This window comes from Crocuta crocuta, unplaced genomic scaffold, assembly GCF_008692635.1.
Source record: "Crocuta crocuta isolate KB4526 unplaced genomic scaffold, BGI_CrCroc_1.0 scaffold26, whole genome shotgun sequence".
NCBI lineage: Eukaryota > Metazoa > Chordata > Mammalia > Carnivora > Hyaenidae > Crocuta > Crocuta crocuta.
The window spans coordinates 14,582,800-14,597,700 of record NW_027532249.1 but is presented as its reverse complement, the minus strand read 5'-3'; the positions used below and the strand labels follow the sequence as shown (position 1 = coordinate 14,597,700).

General features: G+C 43.8%; 1 protein-coding gene across 1 annotated transcript in view; it reads left to right on the top strand.

Annotated features, from left to right (window-relative positions):
* The window catches only part of ANKRD29 (ankyrin repeat domain 29), a 50,000-nt gene extending 35,653 nt beyond the window's left edge, over window positions 1–14,347 (top strand). Inside the window, exons 7-10 of the mRNA XM_077778164.1 lie at window positions 2,017–2,115; window positions 3,910–4,005; window positions 6,266–6,364; window positions 11,759–14,347. Of these exons, the coding sequence (XP_077634290.1) occupies window positions 2,017–2,115; window positions 3,910–4,005; window positions 6,266–6,364; window positions 11,759–11,839 (375 nt within the window). The 3' untranslated portion in view covers window positions 11,840–14,347. The remainder of the gene's footprint in view (window positions 1–2,016; window positions 2,116–3,909; window positions 4,006–6,265; window positions 6,365–11,758) is intronic.
* The last annotated feature ends 554 nt before the right edge of the window (window positions 14,348–14,901 follow it).

Below are 14,901 nucleotides of genomic sequence, written 5' to 3'. Positions count from 1 at the left end.
CCGTAATCATCCTGAAATTTCCATGTCTCTTCTCCACTAGACTGAGTTCCTTTGAGAACAGAGGTCATGTCCTATTGAGCCTTCTGCCAGAGATACTTACTAATGGTTGGTTGGTGGACTGAATGAATGAACGATCCTGAATTGGGAGAATCAAGTTAAATAATGAATGTAGACATGCTTTGTAAACAGAAGTACAAATTAAAGTATTATTTCTGTTGCTGATAATAAATAATATTCGGATTCAAGAATATTTCTAAGAGGCCCTTGCAAAAGTATGAAGCCGCTCTCACTGTTCATCCTTCTTCCACGCTTTGCTTCAGCACAGAGGGTGTGCCTCTGTCGTCCTACTACCCCTCAGCAGCCCCCCAATCCTTCTAGGCTCCCGGTTTGCCGCCACCCACCAGCCGCTCACTTGTCCTTGTCCTCCGTCTCTTTGCTGGGACAGCAGTGGACAATCGTCCCGCGCCTGCTGTGGCTATTAGACTGGAGTTGAAATTATGTACCGCAGCAGAAAATGAAACTCTGTGTCTGTGACTGAATCATCTTGCTCTTCAGCCCTCATTCCCACTGATGAGTACTTCAGTCTTATGTGACCAAAACAGTCCCTTGGGGCCATATTACCTTAATTACCTCAGAGCCTAAGTTGAGTCAGTCCTGGCTCCTCCTCACTCTTCCTGCCCTCCAAAGTGGCCCAAGTCCTCAAAGGTCAGACTATCGCCCTGGCATTGGGGTGAGGTGGGGACACTCGCGTCTGGTCCTTGCCCTGGTTTGTCCAGCCTCTCCTGTCTGTGAGTATCCTACACAGCTACCTTGTTGGCTTGTCCTTGTGAAATCATGGCTTTCTGTGGCCTTCTCTTTCCAACCCCAGGCGGACTCCAGGCCACTGTTTACCCAGCACTTCTGATTTCCCACAGGCAGGCAGGGGCTCCTGGGTGCCCAGGTGCCTGGTGGCTGTGAACCAGGGGCACCGGGGGCCTGTCTCAGGTCCATTGGTACAGATTCCCTCACCCACTCCTATCTCTCAGGCACCAGCCAAGAGCAGAGCTTCTCTAAGAGACCTTCAGTTCTTCTGGATTTCATCCCAAGAACAGGAGAAAATCCTTTCCCATCTGGAATTCACCATAATGTATCTGGGTGTTTCCACCCACCCCTAGATTCAACCCAGGAGAAAAACATGGCCGCTCTTGCCTGACCTCCACCTCCCCTACTCCTTGTCTAGAGCTTCCTTCCAGCACTTGGAAGCATTTTCTGTTTTCCTTTCCGTCTGGCAGGAGCCACCCTCCTTTCAAATCCTTCTCTGTCCCTTGGATATGTCACCTTTTCTTCTGTGGGGCAACCCGCCTCCATCATGCTGTGGAGCTCCGCCCATAAGCGTGGAGCACTTATAGCCTAGTGCTCACATAAACAGGGTCTTTGGGGGAACAATACCCAGGAAATATTATCACAAATGTCCTGCTATACCTCGCTAGTGTACATGCCTCCCCAGAAGAAACTATCACATCCTGCATAAAACTAAAGTCCCTAAAAATGTCGTGGCCGACGGTAAGTGGGTGGGTGGGATTCTAGACACCAGAAGAATAGAACTGTCTTTAGTTCTCTGATCCTCATGCATCACCTCAAAGAAAACTGCCCTGTCTTCTGTGGGAACGAGGGCCCCCACTAGGCAGGGGGTGTCATGTGAAGCCTGGGAGTAAATAAAGACTTCTCCCTGGGCTTGTCAAATTTGGTTCTGCCTTGCTGAGCCACCCCACCGCTTCCCACCCCGTGTTCCGTGCATCACGCCATGTGCTAAGAGACCCTGCCACTAAATGGCTGGGTTATAAGCCAAAACTGGAATATTGGCAATCACGCGAGTAGTCCAGGCACCGCCAAATGCCCGTCTGCTTAAAAGGGTTAAAATTTCCCTCCTCCTTTGTCAGGGCGGTGGGAGTGGGAGGGGTTGCGTCTGCAGGTGCTGCCTTGATGTTCTGTGGCTGCGGTGCGGCCATAGGAGCAATCGTGTCCCCTCGCCGGCAGGACGGGACGGCGCCACTGTGGATCGCATCGCAGATGGGCCACAGCGAGGTGGTGAGGGTGATGCTGCTGCGCGGAGCTGACCGGGACGCCGCCCGCAACGTGAGTCAGAGTCACAGCTGCGGCACGCGGGGCGAGGGGGGGGAATGCATGCACCACTCCAGATTTCGGTGCGGAGAAGAAAACGCGCCTTCATTTTGTCTGTAACTCAGCTGGGTTTTCTCCCAACCTCCACCGGCTCTTGAGCAGGAAAACAAAGTAAATGTCTGAATCAGCTGAAACTTAGCAAGTGGTGCCCAGTCCCTCTAAAGGAAAACTGTTTAATCTTCGGAGATACTCCTCCACCTAAGCAGAGTCCCAGGAGGATGCGGGAGGCTGGAGCCAGGGCCTCGGGGTGTCCTTGGAGTGGGTTCCTAGTGGCTGCGCGTGCGCCTGGCGCTGCGCCCCCTGCCGGCCATGGACCACAGTGCAGCGGGGGGCACAGGCTCAGTAGTTTGGGGTCGGCAGTGCTCCTGGGTCTCCACCTCACCTGGCTTCTCCAGCCTCGGACCCCTGAACCACATCCCTCTAGCCACCTAGCCAATGCTGAAGTAACGTAAGTCTGCCTAGATGGGCCTCACAGCAGGCCCCATTGCCCATAGGAACTAAGCACCCCTTGGGGAGACCCTGCTACCAGACCACACTATGCTATTCACTTTTTGGGTTTGGTTGGGCTGGGTTGGGTTGGGTTGCATTTGGCTTGGTTTTTCAGTGTCTGGCCTTTTTCCCCTTAGCATTACCCTTGCTTATGTGACCCACTCCCCTCTCCAAGTCTGAGTCCAGAAAAGGGAAGACACATTCCTGACCACTCTTTCTCTTCCTCTCTTTCTCTTCATCCCATATCTCTGAAGCCAGAAAAGAAAAATCTTCTAATCTCATTTTCTTTTTTCCTGGTTCCAGCTAAACCTTTAGAGCAGGCTGGGATAGTTCCTTTACTACAGGAGAATTCTGGGAGCTGAATCCTCCGAATACAGCTATTGATATGTAAAAGCAGGAGAAAAGGGAATTTGGAAAATCTCTTTCCAGGCCAAAAAGTGATGACAGAAGCTGTACATAAAGTTTTGAACTTGCCTTTGCATTTCTTTTTAACAGATTTCAATCTATCCCCTTCCTACTCCACACCCACCCACTCCCAACCCCCACAGACTCCTAGAGCACACTAGAGCAAAGTTGTACATCAAAGAAGGCAAACAGAAAAGCACATTTAAAACTTTAAGCAGTAAATATAGTTCAATAGTTATTTAAATCATTAAAAATAGTTTAACACTGGGGCGCCTGGGTGGCTTAGTCGGTTAAGCGTCTGACTTTCGCTTAGGTCATGATCTCGCGGTTCGTGGGTTCGGGCCCCGCATCGGGCTCTGTGCTGACTGCCAGCTTGGAGCCTGGAGCCTGTTTCAGTCTGTGACTCCCTCTCTCTCTGACCCTCCCCTGGTTACACTGTCTCTCTCTCTCTCTCCTAGAAATAAATAAAAACATTTAAAAAAAAATAGTTTAACACTAATTTCTGCTAAGTCATGAACTGCAGTCAATGCATCTTTGATCCATCTGCCTCCTAAAATATATTCTTGATGTTCCCTTGCCCTTTACCTGGTGTTCTAAGGGACTGGAAGGGTATGAATTCCCAAATGGCAGGATTCTAAGATAATAAGCCACATATTCTGTTTAACATTCTTTCATGCAGAACTAACTGCTTAATATGCTCTAAAACGCTCCTAGATTGAGACATGGCCTGCTCATACTTTAGTTTACACCTTTTGCCTGTTCTGAGAAGCATATTCCCAATTCTCGACTAACATTTAGTTCCTAGTCAACACACGAATATCTTAATAATCAATTTTTCTTTCCTGCTCTGTTAAGGATGGCACGACAGCATTGCTAAAAGCAGCCAACAAAGGGTATAACGATGTTATAAAGGAGTTGCTAAAATTCTCACCCACCCTTGGCATTCTGAAGGTAAGACTTAAAGAGAAATTTTACCAATCTGTAAAAGAGAGGCTAGAAATTGAGAAGCCCGTAGCAGCGGACTTCAGCAGAATCTGGGTATAAGATATAATCACATGGTTAGTTGCAGCCTTGAAAGAACTTTCCGGCAACTTCTTGAATCTTTGGAGATTCATGGGCACAGGTTGAAATGAAAAGGTGGTAAGACGAGTGAACCACAGTCTGTTAGTACTTAGTTTTATGGGAAAAAAAAATATAGTAGTAAGGAAATCACTAACTTGGAAAGTGAACTATATTGGTATATATCTATCGTTGGACTAAAGTCTTCCACACATCATGAAACACAGGATTTGTGTCCCACAAAACATGGGGGACGGGTGCTCCTGTTTCTTCCCTTCATTATCTGGAGCAAAGAACCACATTGTTACTTTGGATGAAATAAAATAAGCCTCCAATATCTGGACACCTCAAAGAATGTGCCATCGTGGAGACCTGGGTCTGCCAGGAAGTAAAGCCCTAAAACTCTTTTTTTAAATTTTAAACATTTGAGACTAAGATATTTCTAAATTAGAGTATATACTAGGAGTTGGAAACCTTTTTCAATAAAGGGCCATGTAGTAAAATATTTTAGGCTTCATGGACCACAGAGTCCCTTGGAACTGAGCAGGTCTATTATTGTAACATGAAAGTCATGAGGGCAAAGGTGGCTGCCTCCCACTGTTTGTGAACATTGTATTTCTGGAATTTCATGTTGTCATGTAGTATTCTTTTAAATCTTTTCAATTTCAGCTTGCCAGAACATAGAAAAACAAGCAGCAGGCTAGATTTGACCCGCGGACTGTCGTTTGCAGACCCCCAGTATACACTTCTGTTCTCTTAAATGGAGGACAGGAAATCCATTCTNCTTCTTATTTTTCATGAGCTTGGAAGCCAGAAAGCTACACTCATTAAAATTGTTTATAAAGAATAAATAGTCTATGAAAGTGAACTCTCTGTGGATAAAAGAAATGAGCTTCAGAAATAGACTTTGCAATAACTGGTCTCATTTCAAAGAGCTCTTTTTTGCCTTGGTATTGTATTCCTAACCATGTTGCAAATAGATGAGGTTGACAAGTTGGTTAACATTCGGGTGGGTTGAATGTTACCAGACAAGTGAGTTGTCCTGCATGTTATAAAAGCAGACATGCCGCTTTGGAAAGGAAAATGCTACTTTGCTGGAATTTTCCTAGGGGTATGATATTTTACTCTTTCATGAAATATGGAAATGTTTTTTTATTATTATAGGAAGTAGCTAATGTGGAAACTAGAGTTGCATTTAGATGCTATTTGTAGACATATGCACCTTTTGGAACAGATGTCATATGACTGCCCATCATTCCTAGATTAGATTTGTTATATTCTCTTGCTCTCTCCTCCCAGAATCTGGCTCCATACTGCACATAGATGCTTTCTGATATTTGCAGTAAATTTTGTTAAATGTCAGCCCCCTATCCAGTAGGCCCTTCTGTGCTCAAAAACGCTCCAAACCAGGGCTTAGGGGTTTCATCGCCCCACACACTCATGCCCTGTAACTCCACCGTGGTCTCCTACCCACGGGAGCATGCAGGGTACTGGTAGCTGCGCTGACAAGTTGGCTGTTGGCTTACTGGCCATCTTTCCAGCTTGGCTGGAACATACATGGAAACTGTATACATTGTCCTTGAAGAAGAAAAAAAAAAAAAGATATGACGTAGCATTATTGTTTTTCCTGCAGCAAATCCTAATGCATTTAAAACTGACAGGCTGGGGCGCCTGGGCAGCTCAGTTGGTTGAGCATCCGACTTCAGCTCAGGTCATGATCTCATGGTTCATGGGTTCAAGCCCCGCGTCGGGCTCTGTGCTGACAGCCAGCTCAGAGCCTGGAGCCTACTTCGGATCCTGTGTCTCCCTCTCTCTCTGACCCTCCCCTGCTCACACACTCTCTCTCAGAAATAAATAAAAACATTTAAAAAGTTTAAAAAAAAATAAAACTGACAGGCTGATCATGAAGTCATGTGCACCCTGGACCACATTCTTGTTTCACTCAGAAAAAAACGTTGGCAGTATTTATAGTGACGGTCTGCTGTGGACCTGAGGACACTGTATTAGGTGCTGATGCACCTTTGAAAGGGAACATAAGGAAGAGCGAAGCCCTGACACTAGTCTCCTCATTCAGGCTGGTTTACGATGACATCCAAGCTCGGTGCTGATGGCTGTGAGCTCACCCCTGACACACACTGTCATTCTCTCTTAGAATGGGACGTCGGCCCTCCACGCGGCGGTGCTCAGTGGGAATATTAAAACAGTCGCACTGCTTCTGGAAGCCGGGGCAGACCCAGCCCTGAGAAACAAGGTACCCACCTTATCTTACCTATGTCGTAACTTCTTTGGGCGCCTCTGCAAAGAGATAAGGCAGTTTCTACCTAAGCCAAGATAATTAGTCATGTGCACCCTGGGCCAGATTCTTGTTTCACTTGAGAAAAAAACGTTGGCAGTATCTGTACTGACCATCTGCTGTGCACCTGAGGACACTGTATTAGGTGCTGATGTGCCTTTGGAAGGGAATGGAAGGAAGAGAAAGGCTCCACCACTAGTCTCCTCACTCAGGCTGGCCCCAGTCCCTCTCGTCATACCTTGGCATAGTAAGGGTGTGCAAGGCGTCAGCAGGTATGAATGAGCAGTTACATTTGGACCCAGAGAATTACGCTAAAAACCCTGTATTGTCAATGGTTACGAGCTAACAATGGTGCAGCCTCCCAGGACAGGGCAGGAGCAGTAGCTGTGGGGAGTAGAGTTATGGGGTTCTATCATCAAAGAAGTATCCTAAGCACGTCAAAGTTCTGGGAGTTTATTGCTATCCTGCATAAGTTGGATGTTTATATCTCAAGAATTGTTGTGCTTAACTTGGAGAGTAGAGGAGAAAGGGGAAAAAGTCTCTCTTACACTGTAAACGGGACTTTGCGCTGCTGTTACAAAACCAGCCCTTATTTTTTACAGGCCAGTATCCTTAGTTTACAATTAGATCAAATGTGGAGCTGGGAAGATGCCCAAGACCCATAGAGAAAATGATTATCATTGCATTTTTTCCCACTCGCGTCTGTATTGGTTGTCAGAGGTAGTGCCCGGGAGAGGAGAGCAGCCTGGGGAAAGTTTTGAGAACACACTAACCTACGAACCTTTAGGGCCACCTGGGGAGCCCGGCAGGTTAAGCATCCAGCTGTTGATTTCAGCTCAGGTCGTGATCTCAGGGTTCATGAAATCAAGCCCCGAATGGGGCTCTGCACTGATGTCAGCAAGAAGACCCCCTACTCGGGATTCTCTCTCCCTCTCTCTCTGTTCCTCCCCAACATGCACACACTCGCTCTCTCTCAAAATAAATAAAGAAACCTAAAAAAATTAAATACAAACTTTCCAAGGAAGAAGTGGGTGTGGTGCTTATGGATGGAGGAACGTATGAAAAGCAATTTTCACTTTATACTACTTAACTACTATTTGAGTTTTTGTAAGCATCGATTGCTCTGTTAATTTCTTTAACAATCAAAGCAAATGCATAGAACCTTTTCCATGACATTTGAAAAGAAACCATTAAGAAGCGTAATTAAACATGCCAAGAGTCTCTCTCTCTCTCTTTCCCACTTTACTTACCATGTGGAGTTATTCTTTCCTTGTTCTTACCATCGGAATGCTTGAAGACAACACTTCTGCTTACCTCCTTCCTGAGATGCACATTTGTTTTCCATTAGCTAGCCTGGCTGTGTGATAAGCTAGCTGAGATCATCCTTGAGTTCTTATCTCTAGACCCTGGACATAGACTTCATAAAGAGATTGACCTTTCTTACTAAGCCTTCCAGCACTGAAGGCAAGGGGGAAATGTTAGTACCTTGATATGGAAACTGAAAAATGCAATCAGACTGTTCATGTTGGAGTTGCATATAACGAAAGCTCTTACAGAGCTGGGAGTAGATACCAGGGAACCCCACCCCACCCATCCACCAGCTGCCCCAAAGAAGCCAGCCTCTTAAAGGTAGCTCTAGAAGCAAGGGTCATGGGAATCTGGCAGCCATCCAGGACTTTTGAGGGGGTATTCTTCGCCTTCATTCATTCAACAAACACTGAGTACCTACTAGATACCATGCACTGTGCTGTGTACTAGGAGACAATGGTGAATGAAATTCCCATAGTCTCTGCCTTCAAAGAGCTCAGAGTTTACTGGAGAATTAAGACAATTAAACAAGAAATTGCACCGCAGGAATGAGAGCTATCAGCAGGGGAGTAATGAATGCTATTGAAGGCTTCCGGGAGGAAATGACTTCTAAGTGAATACAGAAGCAGTCTTCTGCTCCAGGGGCTCCAGGACCTCTGCTCCGGGACTGCACAGCAGATGCCTCAGGAGGAGGTAACCAATGACCCAATAGCCACCCCCCACATGGTAGCTGTCCCCAGGGGCACAGGAGCCCCATGTTCTCAATACTCCCAACTGAGGGCTCCTTCTTCCAGGAGCAGTGGGGAAATAGAGTGTTTTAATGCTGTGGTATCATGAATATGGACCGGCGGTCCTGCTCCATAATGAATAAGGTGGCTTTTGGGGGCAAGCCTGCAGCACTAGGCATCATAATGGTCCACACATCTCAGAAACCTGAGCATTCAGTGGGGACCAACCTGGAGAGAATGAGACCAGGTTGTTAGAACTATATGGATGACATATGAGACAGCAATGTGATTGACCAGAAGTTGACAACACAGTTTGAGGATATAGAGCCTTTTTTAAGAGTAAAGGTCATGGACATTCATGGAGACGGTCACACACAGGAGCTGTCACTCAGCAAGCTTGTAAGAAGTATGGCCTCTTAGATCTCCTCTTCTCCCTGACCAGAGAGGATCCTCTGGCTACCTGCCAACCTGCTCACCAAGGACCAATAACACATGCAACACAGCTCAGTTACTCCTGAGTATACTCTGAGACCGGATGGGGCTTATGTCTGTCTACCAGGAGCATTTCTGTGCAGGCCCAGCAGTTAGGCCTGTCCAATGTCTGTTTCTGCAGGAACTAACAGTAGAATTTGAGCCTCTGGAGGGGCCTCTGGTCTACAGTAACATAGCATAGTAATTTCCTGCCCAATTCATTCCAGCATCAGCATCCAGGGTCCTTTGCGGTGGGCTGGGGGTGTGGCCACAGCACATACTATTCAGCAGACCATTTGTGGGAAACATAACTCCCAGCAACCCCATGCATAATTCCTGACAAGTGAGGTCCCAGCTAGCAGGTGGGGGTCAAAGAGCAGGGCCCAACCTAGAAGGTAGGGACTTCAGGAGTTTCACCAAGGATCAGGGCCCCAGATAAAGTAGATGAGGTTCCAGATGTGGCCATGGGAGGAAAAAATGTGTGAGACAGACACATGGACATCCAAGTCCTCTACCCTATTCTCTGCGCTTTTCTATCCCTTAACCACCTCCCCTGAAATCCCAGGAACATCCTGTGATTCATGTATAACAATAGTTCTCAAAGTATGCTCCGTGGACCCTGGAGGGTCTGCAAGACTTTTTCAAGAGATCTAAGAAATCAAAGCAATATTCTTTTTTTGATGTTTATTTATTTTTGAGAGAGAGAGAGACAGAGAGCAAGGGAAGAGAAGAGAGACTGAGGCAGGCTCCAGGCTCTGAGCTGTCATCACAGAGCCCGCTCGAACTCACGAACCGCAAGATCATGAACTGAGCCGAGGTCGGACACCTAACGGACTGAGCCACCCGGACGCCCCCAACAATATTGTTAATAATACAAAGATGTTATTTGCTTTTTCCGCTGTGCTGACATTTGCTGTAATGTTGGCATTCGATTAATTGGCACCTTCCACATCAAAGCAGGGGTATAAACTATATCGGCAAATGATGTTAACAAAAGTTTGTAAGTGATTTTACAGATTTTATAAATTATTTTACAAAAATCCTAGTTTTGCTTAAGAATATCTCTGAAGAAGCAGTAAGCAATTTCAATTGTATTAAATCTTGACTCACATTATACATCTTCTTAACATTGTACATGACAAAATGGGAGCGTGCATGCAGCACTTCTGCTGTATACTGATGTGTAACAGTTGTCTCCAGGAAAAGCACGCAGGTGGTTGTTTGAATTGCCAGGTGGGTAACTCGCCAGTTGCTCTTTCTTAGAACACCATTTTTATTTCAAAGAACAACTTGTGTCCACCAGGTGAGCCTGACAGCTTCCCTCTTCACTTAGAGACTCTCATGATGAATCGGTGCTGATATTAATGAACGTGATCTTTTGAGATTGTATGATGCAGTGGGTCAACATTTGGAAAAGCGGCATAACTCATTGAACGAACATTTTCCAAATAACCAGTGTGTGATGTGACAAATCATGCATGGGGAAACATTCTACCTATAGATAGACAGACCTGTGGATTTTTAATGTAGAAAGTTCATTGATATGGTTTCAGATTCCACACTGAAACTGCCTTTAAGAAACTACCACCTGTTTAGTATTGGTGTGGCATCAAAGAATATCTACAATGATCTGAAAAGACTCTTAAAATGTTTCTCCTTTTTCTAACTACCTTATCTGTGTGAAGCTGAATTTTCTTCATATGGGCTTTAACCAAAACAATGTACCAAAATACGTTAGATGCAGAGGCAGATATGAAAATCCAAATGTCTTTGATTGAGCTACACATTCAAGAAATATGCAAAGCTAGGCATGCCTGGGTGGCTCAGTCAGTTAAGCATCAGACTTCAGCTCAGGTCATATCTCACAGCTCATGAGTTCGAGCCCCATATCAGGCTGTGTGCTGACCGCTCAGAGCCTGCAGGCTGCTTCAGATTCTGTGTCTCCCTTTCTCTCTGCCTCTTCCCTGCTTGTACTCTCTCTCTCTCTAAAATAAATAAACATTTAAAAGAATTTTTTAAAGAAATATGCAAATTAGTTAAATAATACTCCTCCTCTCACTAACCTTTTTGTTTTTGAAAATTTCGTTGTTTTTCATAAATGCGATTTATGTTCACCTGTAGTGGATTTATGATTTTTAATGAATTAATATATTTTTAAATGTTCTTATTTTCATTTCTAATAAGTTAAAAACAAAAGCTCATTGGGGCCCTCAATACTTTTTAAGAGCATAAAAAGGTCCTGAGACCAAAAAGTTTGAGAACCGCTGCCCCTCGTTGGCTGTATGTGGTAAGGACTCACTCATGAAATAAATGCCTAGAGAATGTGTCTCAGCAGCATGAGGAGAAGAAAGGACACACTGAAGCTACTCTTGACCAGGCATCTCTTATTCTCTGAATGTTTCCTAACTCTGTTTTCTCATCAAAAGATACTTGCCCTGAGTCTCAAGTCCCTAGCGGACAGGCTGCCCCATATAATAAATGAATTAAATGTAAATTATCAAATTTAACATTACCAGTTTTACTGAGCACATGCTAGATGCACCAGGCATTGTGCTGGAAATGAGGATACAGTGATTAATAATAATACATGAACCCTGGCTGCCAGATTACAGTGTCCTAAGGAATATGGCTTAGAGAGAGAAAGAACTCTAATGATGACATAAGAAAATAATAGGTGATATTTAGACACTTAAAGGAGACCTTTAATGCCTTAAAATAAGAGTGAGTCCAGTGAAGTTGTTCACCAGCAGAGGAGCAAGTTTGGGTCAGGGATCCCTCTTTGGAGTCCCTAAAACCATCCCATCTGTAGGAATTCACTAATACCTATCTTATCTTCTTCTCTCAGGCCAATGAGCTTCCGGCAGAACTAACCAAAAACGAACGTATCCTGCATCTCCTCCGAAGTAAAGGACACGGGAAGAGCTAACTTAGTTCCATATTTCACTGAAAGATAGAAACCCTAATCACATCGTTCAAAAAGAAGTTGCTTTTCAAATAGTGTTGGAAATGCCAACCCCCTGGTCCCTGACCGAGGAGAGCTAGGCTCTGTGCCCTGAGCCAAGGACAGAAAGGCTCAGGGACCCCTTGCCGTCACTTACGTGGGCTTCTCACGCTGGCCTGCGACCCCACTCCTGTGGGGCCTGGTAGATTTGTGGATTCCAGAGAAACTCATTCTATACGGCACTAAGTTGGGTCTCTCGGTTAAACTCTAAGACTTAAACCCTTGAAGAGGTTTAAGCAAGATGATAAAGCCTTTAAAATACTGGAAGTCTGACCTTCAGTGAATCAAAGCACTTTCGTTTTTGCATTAAATGTCAGTGTGCTAAAAGTTACAGCTCCCTCATGTTTTACACATACAGGTATGTCATTCCAGTGTAAAATGTTTTCTGCTACCCAAAGGTTGTAGCCATGTGTATTCTGAATCAGTGAAGTGCATATTTATATTAAAAAGCCACTTCTGACATTCCACCGTGTGATTTTCAAAGATGGGCTGTTGAACTATAAAAAAGACAGATTGGTTATTTGTGAGTTGATCTTCATCTTATTCCAAATCTGTAAAAAATCATTTTTGCCTAGAATCGATATTGTAGGTACAGTGGGATGCAAGTGGCAATTTTGGAAACTCAGAAATTTACAAGCCATGAGAAATTGAGGCTTGTCTCTTTGAGCTTTTATCTGGATTCTATTGTTGGGAATCCGCTTTCCCTGCCATAACCGAGTAGACTTAATAGGCTGTGCAGTCCTGAACTTCCAGCACCACATTGCTTGACATAATGACTTTGGGGTCCTTGGGTACAATGTGATATATGCAAGTGCAATATGTTGCTGTTATATTGCAGGAGTATAAGTAATAAAAGACTGTTATTAGTATTAATAGGTGTTCATCTATGCATGTTCTTGAGCTGATTGATTCCAAGAAAGAGACCTGAGTTTTACTGAATTATTCCTTGGAGAGGAATCAAAATTTATGTTCAATGCACTTTATAATCAATGGTGTCTAAATGCCCCAGTCAGTGCCTAATTGCACACGCAAAAATTAAACCGTCTTTCCATAATAAATCGTCGTTACCATAATAAACATTGACGGTATTTCTGTTATTTAAATACATCTTTAGTTTTCATTTTCTGCTTTGGTTTCCATGTGAAGATGGAAGGAAATGTAATCCCCAAAGTTTTTTTTTTAACCAACTTGCAGTGGTACTAAAAGCGTTGTCTGTAAGCCAGTAAATGACCGAATATAATTTTGGAAATTAGAAGATATTCTCTTCAGGTTTGTTATGATCGATAAAATAACCAATCAACAGAAATCAACTTATTTTAATCAATATCACAAACAAAGGCAGTAATGAGCAACCCACAGAGTCCCCAGGGATGCCTGGAGCCTGACTAGCTATACAAGTCAGCAATCTAATTTCAGGATAAAAATTTAGAAAGATCTGTCGGTATTGCTAAAACACCCAGACATAAACTCTTTAGTAACTATAAAGCAGTGCCAATTTCCTCCCTGACTTTCTTTTACTTAGCAAAGTAGCACAAATAAACACTTTCCTCCATGGGAATTTCATAAAGCTATGTTTATTTTGAAGAGGAAAATAGTGCAGCCTTAAATCTTTATATTTTTCCCCTTTTGCTAGCCCTTAGGCCAAAACTGGTTGCTGATCACTGATATAAATCGAAACAGTATTGTACAGATAACAAAGTTCCAGGAGACAAAATGGGGTGAAATCACAAATGTCATGTTTTCACTAAGATATATTGTTGTCCTTGGCCTATTTGTTAGATTGTTTTAAGTGGATGTTCTTGATCAATATTAGAGCAGTAAGAATGAGTCCAGTAGCTTTAGCAATATTTAATGGAGGGCTTTGTACTATAGGTAAGAGGTCTCTAGCTTAGAAGGATCAGGTTTGGTCTGGATGAGATTATGACATTACCGATAACAGGGAAGATGATTGTATTAATCATATACCGAAAACTAAACAGGGGCACCTGGGTGGCTCAGCTGGTTGGGCATCTGACTTCGGCTCAGGTCATGATCTTGCCATTCCTGAGTTCAAGCCCCGCGTTGGGCTCTGTGCTGACAGCTCAGAGCCTGGAGCCTGTTTCAGATTCTGTCTCCGTCTCTCTCTGCCCCTCCCCTGCCAGCACTCTGTCTCTCTTGCTCTCTCAAAAATAAAGAAGCATTAAAAAGTTTTAAAACAAAAACTAACAAAAGTCTGTTATTTGAAGTAAAATTGCATTTATTTTGCACACAGGTAGATAGTTCTTTTTTTTATGATGATTCTTATTTTATGTTCATCTAATTCACAATTCAATGAGTTCTGCATCCTAAGACATAACTATGCAAATAGTTTGTTAATTGAACCACGAAAGTGCTCATTATCTCCATTTGTTTGATGACACATTCCACGTTATAATTCAAAATAAACTTAATGTACTACCCAACTTGCCTTTGCTGCCTTTTCCTGTTTGTTTTTAAACAGAAGTTGTTTCTGTGTGGTTTTTAATAGCATGGAATTTTAGAGTTAATAACTCAGTTTGTTGATAAATATATTGACATTTGGCATTCTGAGTAGACTTTAAGCTTAATGATTTCATTATTTCAACTGTGGAGAACTTTGGTAACGATCCCATAAGGTTTTTCATTCAGACAAAACTTCCTGGTATAGTCACGGAAGATACTGAAAATAGAAAGTTTTAATTGTACATTGTGATGGTTCGATATCCAAAGGTGTTGTGGAAGGATTCCCATCACCTAGTTAGTTAATACATCTGTCACCTCATATATTGATCTATGTGTGTATGTGTGTGTCTTAATTTCTATTTTCATAGCCTGTGATGCTGTTGGCTCTTTAGTCCTTTGCAGTGGCTTTTTTTTATCTGAACACACTGATGGTTTTGCACAACTCCAAATATTTGCAGCGGTAACCTCAGGAATCTGGAGAACTCCATGACCATCCTAGCTTCCTCCCCTGCTGCACACCCCTCTGC